The sequence below is a fragment of the Apaloderma vittatum genome, unplaced genomic scaffold, assembly GCF_000703405.1.
Source record: "Apaloderma vittatum isolate BGI_N311 unplaced genomic scaffold, ASM70340v1 scaffold5626, whole genome shotgun sequence".
Classification (NCBI taxonomy): domain Eukaryota; kingdom Metazoa; phylum Chordata; class Aves; order Trogoniformes; family Trogonidae; genus Apaloderma; species Apaloderma vittatum.
In genome coordinates this window covers 26,165-39,228 of record NW_009719866.1, presented here as the reverse complement: position 1 = coordinate 39,228, position 13,064 = coordinate 26,165, and the positions used below count along the sequence as shown (strand labels likewise).

The 13,064-nt window shown below is 41.2% G+C and overlaps 1 protein-coding gene across 1 annotated transcript; it reads left to right on the top strand.

Annotated features, from left to right (window-relative positions):
* Positions 1-1,093: 1,093 nt before the first annotated feature.
* On the top strand, positions 1,094-13,064 carry AMDHD1 (amidohydrolase domain containing 1; the record flags this gene model as incomplete). The annotated part of the gene is made up of 8 exons (XM_009870802.1): positions 1,094-1,239; positions 2,203-2,267; positions 2,716-2,993; positions 6,938-7,163; positions 8,106-8,230; positions 11,274-11,367; positions 12,353-12,513; positions 12,950-13,064. Coding segments are annotated over 8 exons (1,210 nt in total), but the record flags the coding sequence as incomplete, so codon positions are not given.

The following is a 13,064-nucleotide window of genomic DNA, read 5'->3' as shown; positions in this document are numbered from 1 at the left end:
GGAGGTTTAGGTTGCATGTTAGGGAGATTTCTTCACCAAAAGGATTATCAAGCACTGCAACAGGCTGCCAAGGGAAGCGGTGGTGTCACCATTCCTGGAGGTATTTAAGACGTGTGGATGTGGTGCTTAGGGACATGGTTTAGTGGTGGACCTGTCATCGTAGGTTAACAGTTGGACTCAATGGTCTTAAAAGTCTTTTCCATAACTTTCTTTATCGTGCTGTGTTTGTGCTTCCAGCCACATAAAGGTACCTTCTAGCCTCGTGTTGAGCATTACTGCTACCTCTTCTGCCTCTGTTTGTTTCTAGGTTAACTGACATTGCAATCTAATTAAAAACTTGTGGAATTTATTGAATTATAGGTAATAATTAACAAATATAATTACACCTCTCCCATTTCTAAATGCTCCAACTGCTATTTGCTTCTTAAAAATTCACCCGTGTAGTGTAGAGGTACCTTCAGTGAGGTGCCCATGATCACTGCTGATTACTCTTCCAGTGGCTCGAAAACAGCTGGGAAAAGACAAGGCTTAAGGGACAGAGGTGCCACACGCGCCATGGGAAGCTTCTCTCATGTAGCTAAGGTGGAGAATAGCTGGAGGGGATCCCTCAAGTGCAATGTAGGGTTCCCAGTACCATCCTTGAGCTCCACCAGGAGAAAATTGCTGTTGAACCAAAGATCAGTCCCAAAGAGATTTATCCCTGCGACTTCCAAGGGCACAAGGGTATGACTGAGGTCCAAGCAGTGGGGGCTGGTGATGACAGTTAGATTTTCATGAGGGGGAAAAGTGCCCTCTTCCTGAGGGGAAGAGGGGTGATATATATTTGCTGATCCACAGGAGAAAATAATGTTGTTTAGCAGAAATCAGAACAAAAGAGTACCAAAGTGTTGTCCTGAGGGATCTAAGTAGAGCACATGGCAGGTGTTACGGCAAACAACTTGAAATGCATGGCATTACTCCATCGTTTTCTGTGCATATGTAAGATGAGCAAACTGCCTCCTGTGTGTGTCTTCAGTACTGTGAAGGTCCCAGCCCCTGCTTTCAGAGAGTTGTTGCTCCAGGAGCTCTATCACTGAGCACTTGACACTTCAAGAGGCTCATGTTTCCATTCTCCGTTGTCTGTTGTTTGCAGAGATGGTTGTATCACAGCTGTGGGCCAGGCAGATGTTATTCGCAATCAGTTTTCAGGAGCAACATTTGAAAGAGTAATTGACTGCTCCGGCAAGTGCGTGTTACCAGGTAGGTGTATTTTTTCGTAACAATATAATGCTGAATGGTGACAGGTGCTCGGAGACCATGTGTGTTAAATATCCCTTCACCCTTTCTCCTCTGTATTCAGTACTGGTTTGATAATATCCTGTCTTGAGGGGTAGGGTATTTTGGCTTCTGTGTTGGGAATGCAGAAAGGAGAAAATTGCAGCTCTCAGGATGGGGTTTTTTGGGTTTCTTGTTAGAACTCTGCCTCCTCTTGGTTTATCTGACAGTTCTAGAGCACAACAGTAACATAGCTGGCCCACCACTCAGATTGCCTCTATTTTTTTTACTGTTTCCACCCAGCAGCTGTTTAGCTGTGAACCTCAGTCTCTCCGTCCTGCTTGCAGCTGGCTGGAGGCAAAAGTGCAGCACAGAATTTTAAGTCACATACTCTGCAACCTCACCTGATAAAAGAGTAAACTTGGCCAAGTCTTTTGCATGTTAAACTTCACAGGTGGTGTTAGACCTGGTTCATTTGCAATGGCCTTAGGCATGCAGTAGCACTGGTTTCACAGCTTGTAGAAAAAGCTTGCATTGGAGTAAGTGGACTACTGCTACACTAGGTCCTAGCGTACTAAGCTTAGCCTAAGCAGTTTGCCTTTTTTTAAAGAACACTGGCTAAAAGTCTAAGGAACTCTTTCAAAGCTTGTCATTTATCATTTCTTCCACAGTTTGAAAATATCATTAAAACAACATGAAAAACTCAGCAACTGATGCATTCACCTAGTGACATTTTGCATAAGGGGTCACACCTAACAGAACCAGAAGGAAATTAATAGCCTTTGAAGAAAATCCTAGATTTTGTGCTAGTTGGATTTTTCTTTTTCTCCAACCAGTAGAGACTTTATAGGGGAGATTCTGCTGTCCATTTTGTTTTCTTGCATGTTCATAACTTTTTCTCTTACACAGTGAAATAACCTGAGTGTAAGTTTGCTTTATTTTCTTTAGGCCTGGTGGATGCCCATACACACCCAGTGTGGGCTGGTGACAGGGTACATGAGTTTGCAATGAAGGTAATGACATACAGAGCTGCATTTTTCTTCCTTTTTTTTTTTTGTGCACAATTATTTCTCCTTTCTAGTGAGCCTCATTTTTCACATGCAGAAAAATATATTTCTGTCAGATAATTTAGCTGAGGGAGGGAGGGATGATCTTTGTATACTGATAGGCTGAGAGAGGGGTGTAACTGCAGCCTTTGCAGCCAGCCTTGATATATTTTTGCATTAATTGAGGCAATCCAGGAGTGCTGCCTTCTATTACCTAAGTCTTGATTTTTTTTTCTTTTTTTCAACATAAATTATATTTTTTGTCTTAATGGGGATTCTTTATCCCCCCTCCTTTTCTCTCACTGCAAAGAGACCTTAAACCACTTTCCACAATCCTATGTTTACAAAATGCACATTTAACTGCTGATTGTTTGGGGGGGGGGATTGTTTTTCTTTTTTCTTTTTTTTTCCCAAGCTGGCAGGTGCATCCTATATGGAGATCCACCAGGCAGGAGGAGGAATACATTTTACTGTGGAACACACTCGGAAGGCCACAGAGGAAGAGCTGTTCAATACTTTCAAACACCGACTCGAACGCATGTGCAGGGCAGGATCTACATTGATTGAGTGCAAGAGTGGATACGGCTTAAACTTAGAAACAGAGCTTAAAATGCTCAGGGTGATTGAACGTGCCAGGCAATCCATGGATATTGGCATTTCTTCAACGTACTGTGGAGCTCATTCTGTGCCAAAGTAATGACTTGATTTTTCTTGCTCTTCTGTTGCTACTTTGTGTTGAAAATTGGCTGTTGTTTTCAGAAAGTCTTTTTCTACTCAACCCTCCTAAAATATAATGTGTTTGAAACAATAGCCAGTATTTGCAGAAGGCTTTCCTAAATTTTAATTTGAAGGAAGATGGGGAAACATCTTTTAATGACTAGTAAATGCTGACATAAGCTTAGCACAGAATCCCTGCCTCCAGCTGATGCTTATACTGAACATGATGCAGATTACAGTGTTCCCTGTACAGAAAGTTCTTCGCTTGGGTTTGCTGCTACCCTTCAAGCTTAGTCTTTGCCATGAGCTTTTATTTTGACCAGCTAAGAGAACAAACCTCAGTAAACAAAGCTTAATTATGCTTCCCTGCAATGAAGAATTGCATACATTTTATAGGTATGAGTAGATTAAAGTAAGTGTGCTAATGACTATTTTGATGGCTCAAGTAGCCGTTGCATAACAAGCCAGCCTTTCTCACTTTGATATTTTTTTCCCTTCAGGTTAATAGATTTCATTGTATGAAAGAGCTTATGAGGAATTTTAGCTGGGTGGGTGTATGTGAAACAGGTATTTTGACAAACTAAGCCACAAAACAAGATGTGTAAGATGAAAGCAGATGTAGCATCATGGGGATACAGTGGCAGTCTTTAAGAGATGTTAGTTAAAAAAACCCCCAAAAGTATACTCCAAAAAACTCTGCCTCTTCCAACATTCAAAAAAACCTGACCTGAATACATTTATTTGCAATCTAATTATCCTGTATTTGGAGCAGGGTAGGAAATTACCTTTTGTTAATGTAATTGTTAAAAAGCAATCCTGTATCATCTTCAGTAACTGGAAGATGGTTAAGCATAAAGTAACTAAAATCTGCTGAAAGCACCAAATATTTCTTTCAGGAAGTTCTACTAGAATGTAGAGGACATAATGGTATAATAAAATTGAGCTTTTACCCCAAACTATATATATTTCTTAGCCCTTCCTTCCCTCTTCCCCTAAAAAGCTTTGGGATGATTTCAGTCAAAATCCCAATAGACAGACTATCCCACTGAAAGTGTTTGAAGTATTTCTGTAAACTAATGAAGAAAAACAGTACTTTTGCAAATATATCAAATCTTATGTGTTAGAGAGAGAGATGTACTGTCTCACTTTCTGCATAGTTCAGCCCCACTGGTGTGCATTACAAAATGTAGGTAGTGAGGACATTGTATTTTAAGCAAGGAGAAAAGGTAGTTGGGAATTTGAGGAAATTTCCTGAAAGGAATATTGAATTATCTGTATTCTCCTGTTTGGGTCTTCTTAAATCCTCTTCTCTTTTCATTCAAATCTTCACTTCTAGAATATTTTCCTTGAATTTTCTGCTACCCTTCCAACTTCATCTCTGCCTTGGGTTTTTATTTTGATCAGGAGGAGTTCTGTCATTCTTCCCTGACTCAAGGCTGTTCAGAGCTGTGCTCCTCAGCCTTAGGCTGGCTCCTGAACATCTGGGACAGGAATGTGCTGAGGGAAGCATCCTGCTTTGTTGAATTCCAGTTTTAAACATGGAATTTCCTGCAGTTTCAGTAACAGTGGAGGATAGCAGAGGGGACATGTTGCCTGCATGCTTGGGGCTAGGAATTGCTCTTTGTTCTTATTTACACAAATAAGATGATGATCTTGTGGATTCTAGAAGCTGTTAAACTGATATCTCCCAAGTCACTAAAGCTCATGCCAGTTTTCTTTCATCATTATATTGCACAAAACTGCCCTGAAGTTCAGATACACATAAATAATGCAAACAAAACAGTAAGATTGATTTAACTATTTTTATTTATGTAGATCTTAATATGTAATGCCCTTTTTTGTTGTAGCTACTTAATAGCAACTCTGGATGAGATAGCCATTAAAAGCCTAATAATAGGATGATTTTTGAAGTATCATAATTGTGCGAATTTGTTACTGCCGATCTGGTAACAATGAAGCAATTTATATTTGTTCTATGTAATGTGCAACAAGAGAGAAATGTTATGCGAGCTCACAGAAAATCATAGAATCATTAAGGTTAGAAAAGACCTGTCAGATCAAGTCCAATCATCAACCCAACATGACCATGACCACTAACTCACGTCTCTGAGCACCACATCCACAGGTCTTTTAAATGTCTCCAGGGATGGTGACTCCACCACTACCCTGGGCAGCCTGTTACAATGCTTCAGCACTCTTTCAGTAAAGAAATTTTTCCAAATATCCAATCTAAACCTCCCGTGGAACAACTTGTGGCCATTTCCTCTCATCCTAAAATGCTACTTAGACACCTGGGAGCTGCTGCCAAGAAGCTCTGTTAAGTTCTTGTCTGCTTGGTTGCTTCTTAAACTTGGCTTAATTTACTGTTGTAAGTCTGGCCTCTTACAGCAGAAGCATCACCAGAAAGTTCATTTAATTGATAAAAGTGTCAACTCTTCCGTGTTTCTAAGTCTTGCAATATTGGCATGCCTTATAAAGCTTCAACGTGTGGAATCTTAAGAGGAGCCTACCTCCAGACTTGCCAGTACTGGTTATTCTTTTATCTCACCTGAAATTAGCTTTGGGCAGATGCTGCTCTATTTATAGTGATCCATGTTCTCATCCATTGCTTTTAAAAACCATTTCCATCCTTAGAATTTTCAGACTTGGAGTTTCTCAGGTTCTGTAGGAAATGAACTAAAAGAGCTCACAGCAGGGAGGCAAAAAATCCCTGATCCATCATCCTTCTAGTCATCATTTTCAATCAAATTCATTATTTTAGGGCTGTCTGAGCCTGCGTTTTTTTCTTGGACTGCCAAGGCTTCACTGAGTCCTTTTCATCTTTAGGAAGACATTTGCAAAGGGATTTAATGAGCAGAAGTCTCTTGCATTAAAACAATGGCAGGTTTGTCTTCTTGTACCCTAGAAAGTGAGACCAAGACTTAGGTTTCCCTCTGTTTTGTCTTGACTCTGGTCCTAATCTTTCAGTCCAAATTCCTCCAAAGGCTGCTGAGTAAAAGAAGGAAACGGAAAAAGCTTGGCATAGTAAAAGCCCAAGAAAGCCCAATGACTGTTTCAGTGAGAGACAAACAGAAGATGGGCCATGAGCTGGGTTCTGCTCTGTTTTATAACTGCACAGGCTTATCTATAAATCCAAGTGGAGTTTGGCTTCTTGAGTTTACTGCCACTGTAAAACTCCCAGCTTGCCCACACATGGCACTTGTACAATGCCGGTCTCTGCATCCTTTACAGTCCCTGAAATGAGGATTGACATGTCACAGACATTTAGCCGCGCTACGTCACTTGTCTTCAGATCTTAAAATTGCAAAATACAGACTCAGCTGTGTGGTTTTGGATTGCTTGCTCTTTCAAAGGTGTTTACTGATCTCTCCTGGGTTATCTTTGTGTAAGAGGAGGTTCAGAAATGATTCTGACTTTGGCAAATCAAACCTCAGGAGGCCCCTCTGATTTAGAAGTAGTTATCTAGCTATCACTAGATATAAAAGGAGGAGAGGCAAATGTAAAATAATGACTTATGCTGCACATTTCCTTTGAGCTTTGATACTTACGTGAAAATATTGCAGAAATACAATTTAACATATTTAAATAATAATTTACATATTTTAAATAGTTGTGGTTTAGGATATAGTATAAGGAGGACAGAATATATGAGCAGGAAAGCAGAAGGATTCATTTTAAAATATCCCATATCTTGGTTAAAACTATATAGTAATACAATCTAATATTCTTCAGATGGAAAGTAGCTCACATTTGAGAATATAGGAATTACAGTTGTTTTATTTTTTTTATCTGAAGGGGTTTTGAGTGATTTGTATTTGCATCACCTTCTAAATAATCTCATAATTGCATGTATAATTTGAATGCTTGCCAGACTTCAAGGACATTATTCTTATGGCTCCATAACATTTTCTTTTCATTAGAGGGAAAACTGCTACTGAAGCCACAGATGACATTATCAATAACCATCTCCCTAAACTGAAAGAACTCAAACTAAGTGGTGAAATACATGTTAACAATATAGATGTGTTCTGTGAGAAGGGAGTCTTTGATCTGGAGTCTACTAGGAGGATTCTTGAAGCTGGAAAAAATATAGGGTTACAGATTAACTTCCACGGTGATGAACTCCATCCGATGAAATCCGCTGAGGTACGTGTTTCTTAACATTCAGTTAAGTCATTTTTGCCCTTGCAAGAGCTGAGTCTTTGAAAGAATTGTAGTTTTCGAAACTGAGGCTTTCATTTCTGAGACTTTTCAAAACAGACCATTCATAGACATCTGTTTCTATCAGATGATACAAAGTGCAGCCCTTGTGCAGCTTTGGAGTTAAGGACATGGGAGGAAGCCTTGACCTCTGGGACTAACATGCTCTGCCTAATCAAACATTGACTTTGCTTATCTTCCATATGGGATACAGATGAGGAGGGTGGATATCCGTAAATCCAGGAATGACAAAACCATGGTTTCTTTTTTCCTTAAATGCACTGCTAGCAGCAAATAGGTCAGATGTATAGTGAGCACTCTCACTTTATAAGTGAGCAGGAGCAAGAATAGTTTCCCAAATATCTTGATAAAGAGAGTCAATCTGAGACCACGTTTCACCATCATTTAATCATTGCTTCCTTCCTGTGTGGTCTGCTCAAGTTTTTCTGTGCTGTATTAAAAACCCCACAAAACCAAAGCGAAATATTTGATTGAATGTAAAAGCCTTTTATGGTGCTTTGCCATTGAAGGCAGCAGTTGCACTGCTAATTCTGCGGCCACTGTTGGTTTTGTCAACCATTTTCTGCTGGATACTTTGCAAGCAGGAGTTGGTAATGGTTTTGGCCATAGCTGTCCCATAGTTTGCATGTGAGTCTCTTAAAAACACTACTGAAGGTATGCTTCCACAGAGTGGATGGTTAATACCTTTTGACCAGGTGATCAACTTTTCCTCCAGTAAATGAGCAAATATTTTGTCTCTGTGTTCCGTTTGCTCTTTCCATCATATAAATAACACATTTAGCGAATTGTCTCCTCCAGTCATTTGAAAACATTACTTTCCTGAATTCATTGAGAATGGTGAGTAATTTTCTTGAATGTTTGCTTTAGCTTGGAGCTGAACTAGGAGCGCGGGCTGTCAGCCACCTGGAAGAAGTTAGTGATGAAGGTATCAGGGCAATGGCAAGAGCTAAGTGCGCCGCTGTCCTTTTACCTACAACTGCCTACATGCTAAGGTAAGGCCACTAGACTGGAGAAATACTGTTGTAACAGTAAAACCATGTTCATGGTTTTAGGGTCTTTTAATGTGAAAACATAGACCTTGGAGTCCTAGTGGGCAGTAAGTTGTCCATGGGACAGCAACGTGCCCTTCTGGCCAAGAGGGCCAATGGTATCCCGGGGTGCATTACGAAAATTGCGTCCAGCAGGTCTAGGGAGGTTCTTCTCCCCCTTTACTCTGCCTTGGTGAGACCACACCTGAAATACTGTGTCCAGTTTTGGGCTCCCCAATTCAAGAGAGACAGGGACCTACTGGAGAGAGTCCAAGGGAGAGCTACAAGGATGATTAAGGGACTGGAACATCTCTCCTGTGAAGAGAGACTGAGAGAACTGGGGCTGTTTAGTCTTGAAAGGAGATGGCTGAGAGGGGATCTTTTTAATGTATATAAACATCTGAGAGGTGGGTGTCAAGAGGAAGGGGAAAATCTCTTCTCAGTGGTGCCCAGCATTAGAACGAGAAATAATGGGTTTAAGTTAGAACATGGGAAGTTCCACTTCAACAGGAGGAGAAACTTCCTTACTGTGAGGGTGACAGAGCACTGGCACAGGCTGCCCAGAGAGGTTGTGGAGTCTCCTTCTCGGGAGACTTTCAACACTATCCTGGATGCATTCCTGTGTGGCTGCCCTAGGGGATCCTGCTCTGGCAGGGAGGTTGGTCCCTTCCAACCCCTGACATTCAATGATTCTATGATTCTATAAGGTTGTATCTTACGCCGTAAGAATCAGGCTAGAGCAGTGAAGACAATTACGAAGAACTGAATGAGCCTCCTTAAGTCTTGTTTCTGGTGGAGATCCTCAAAAAAATGAGGCAATTCCCTGCTTCTGAGAAGTCTCACCATAGGTTTGGAGTGGTTCAGTCAGTACTGGAATTTAACCCTTATGACAGGCTAAGGTGATAATCAGGCATTCGCTTAAGAAGAAAACTGGACTGGTTTTCTTTAATCCATTTAGACTTTGAAAACTGAATTGACTTCTTTTCATGCAAATTATATCTGCAATATATGTATTTGCTTTCTTGCAGAAGGTTTTGCTGGGAAATGGATCTTTTGGTTATCGAAAGAACTGAAAGACTGCCAGCAGCATTTTAAAAATCTCATCTGATTTTACCCAGGCAACACTGAGCAGAATTGCCTTAAGAACGCTATTTTCCACATGCAGAGATTCCAGATAAGCATAGGTGGATCACCTGCTTACCCTTAATGGCAAAAATTAGTGAACTAGATGATGAGGACCATGACCCAATAATACCTTCCCTTCTGTGAAGGGAAAATCTTTGAGTTGATTTTGGTTTATTTTCAACAGCCCGCGTTCCGAGGCATCAAAGCTTGTGCCACTGCCACCTGCTCTCGTTTCTGTGTCCATGCTTGTGTTTCTGTTTGTGGGTGGCTGTTCGTGTCCTGCACCAGCGCTTTTGAATCACTGGCTGATTGCAACTACGTGCTCCGCCAGAATACAGATCTCAGCGAGGACATGTTGTCTGGCAAACTGAGCCCAGGCAGGGAGCTAAAGGAGGCAGCAGAGAGGCAGCTGCCTGTGGAAAAGGCTGTGGCCATAACTCACGTGTTTCTCCAAAGATTCCATGCTGTGGAAAGTTCATAACATCAGGATAAGCCCAAGGTGGGGATAATAATGAGCTGTAGGAAATGATGCCTCATTTATTGCAGTGTCTGGTGCACTGTTCACTGAACACATGCCTCCCAGTCTAATATACTCTAAAAATGAAGAAGCCATGAATGAGATACTGCTTAAAATTAGAGGGCTGAAATATGCAATGTTTCAGAAGAAGTTGTTAGAGATGATGTGGTGCATCCATTGTTGGCCTCCCTCAGCTCCTTCAGAACCACTTACGAGAGCTCAGACCTCGGGAGGTCCTGCCCCTACACTACCTCCTGTATTTAGGAATAAAAGTAGCCGCCAGGCCTTCACCCAGTGACCAGAGCAGGGCTGGAGAGTGCAGCTGGAGAGCTGCTTAATGGTAAGCATGCTCTCACATTGGCCTTTGCTACCCGTTGCCTGCAGTGCTCCTAAGCAGTCTGGCAGCAGAGCACAGGAGGGGATGCAGAGGCTGGAAGGACATGTGGGGACGAGGCATGGCTCTTCAGACAAATCTTTTTAAACATGGTTAGCACTCTTGGGTGTGAACAGGTGGTATTTTCTCATAAATCTGATAAGAGGCTTTTACAGGAGAGGATTGTCTTATGCCAAATGTAAGCGCTTCATTTGAGATCTCATTTACTGTTCTGTTAACTGCAGTGCTTTTATTACTACTTTTTGAGCAGCAGTTGCACCTACATTTCATTTTTATTGTTATGTTGGTCTGGTTTTGGACATGATATTTGACACCATTGGCTTTACAGCAGCTATGGCTAGAACTTCTTCCAAAGTCTTTTTCCTAGTGCCCACCCATGCAAACACCTACACACCTGTGGTGAAACGATTTTGAAATGACTATACCAGATACTGAAATTACTGGAGACATCTTTTGCATTAACATTGCTAAGTGAGAAAATTCTCTAATATGTACAACTTAAGTTCTCAGCCTCAACTTACTATTACAAATTGCCAGCAGAATTGGGAAGGGACTATTGCATTGCTTGTGCCACAGCTCATGTTTTGGAGCCTGACTTTGAAGCTGTAAGGAAAATTACTTTTTTTTTTTTCCACCACATTGTAAATCCTTAAGTGGCTGAGGTCTGGATAAATACCAGAATTTCGGTGGTCTGCAGCCTGATGGTTGATATTGGCTGCTGCCACACACTGTTACTGCAAAAGCAGTGGATCACACTTCCCGTTTATGCTGTCCATTGGGTGATAGGTAGGGAGCCAAGAAGAGAATTTGGGCTTTCATCTCCAAAAGGATTAGTGTAACTGAATGTGTAAATGTAGCCAAACCAAGTGATGACAAGTATATATAATAACTAAGCAAATCATCATGGTGATCATGTAATCACCATGTAGTAACTAAGCAAATTGTACTGACAAATGTCTTTTTCTCACTAGACTGAAGCAACCCCGAGCCAGAAAAATGTTAGAAGAAGGAGTTATAGTTGCTCTGGGCAGTGACTTTAATCCCAATGCATACTGTTTATCAATGGTAAGATATTCCTAATATTTATGACACCACAAAATGATGACATCTCTTAGTAGTACAACTTGTGTATAGATCTTGCACACTTAAAATAGTCTTCATATCTGCAAAGAGAGCTCTGTGTGCTGTTTATACAACTGCTTGTGCTTATTTAGTGTGACCAGCAGGAGTAGGGAGGTTATTGTCCCCCCTGTACACAGCACTGGTGAGACCTCAACTCGAGTACTGTGTCCAGTTCTGGGCACCTCAGTACAAGAGAGATGTCGAGGTGCTGGAGCGGGTGCAGAGGAGGGCAATGAAGCTGGTCAAGGGGCTGGAGAATAGATCGTACGAGGACCATTTGAAGGAGTTGGGTCTGTTTAGTTTGAGGAAGCGGAGGCTGAGGGGAGACCTCATCACTCTCTACAACTACCTGAAAGGACATTGTAGAGAGGCTGGTGCTGGTCTATTTTCTCGGGTAATTAGTGACCGAACTAGCGGGAATGGCTTCAAGCTGAAACAAGGTAGGTTTAGATTAGACACTAGGAAGAAGTTCTTCACAGAAAGAGTTGTGGGATATTGGAACAGGCTGCCCAGGGAGGTGGTTGAGTCGCCATCCCTGGATGTTTTTAAGCATCGCTTGGATGTGGTGTTGAGTGATATGGTCTAGGGGTGAACTTGCGAGTAGGGTTAATGGTTGGACACGATGATCCCAAGGGTCTTTTCCAACCTGGATGATTCTGTGATTCTGTGATTTATGTGTGAGTAGTTTTCCCCAGAAATTTGTGAAGCCAGAAGAGGTTCAATTCTTCACACACACTGAGAGGGTTATACAAAAGACTCAAATTTCTTGATTTTTAGAGTTCTCATTTTGGAGTTGGCAAGGTTTACATTATGCAGGACAACTCCTTCTATTGCACAAAGAGGGAGGAGAGTGGTTAGGGATTTGAGGCATGAACAGCTTTATTTGTGTTACTGATGACTCTCATTTTTCACGTAACTTTCCTTCTAGCCTATGGTGATGCATCTGGCCTGTGTGAACATGAAGATGTCAATGAATGAAGCCCTTGCAGCTGCCACCATTAATGCTGCTTATGCTCTGGGAAAGTCAGACACGCATGGCTCCATAGAGACTGGCAAGCAGGGGGATTTTGTTATCATAAATTCATCAAGGTTGGTTCTCCCATTGTCATTTGAAATATAAAGGACTTTTTTTTTTTTACTATGTTTGGATAGACAAGAGGTTAGTGAATTCCTTGTGCTTTAGAAGTTATTTTAATCTGAAAAAAGGGACAGTGCTGGCATTTCAGACCCGCTTTCATTCTCCTTAATCACTCCAGTGGAGAATAAAGCCTAAGACTTTTGGGGCTAGTATTACAAATAATCTATGCCTAATTACAAATTATCTAAAGACAATACCTGCTTATTTTGTAGAAGGAATTCTCTACTGATTTGTACATTAACTCACTTTATTCATGCAGCAAGAGATCAACGTGTAGACATGGCATAGTGTTTTCCCATGGTTCAAACAAATCTTTTATAACTGCCAGGTGTGCAACCTGCTTTTATGCAAATCTGGATATTTTTAAACATCTTGTTGTCTTTTTAGGTGGGAGCACTTGATTTACCAGTTTGGGGGACATGAAGCATTGATCAACTACGTTATAGTTAAAGGAAAAGTCATCTATCAAAACGAGAGATGTGAGACAATGAGCAGTTACTGA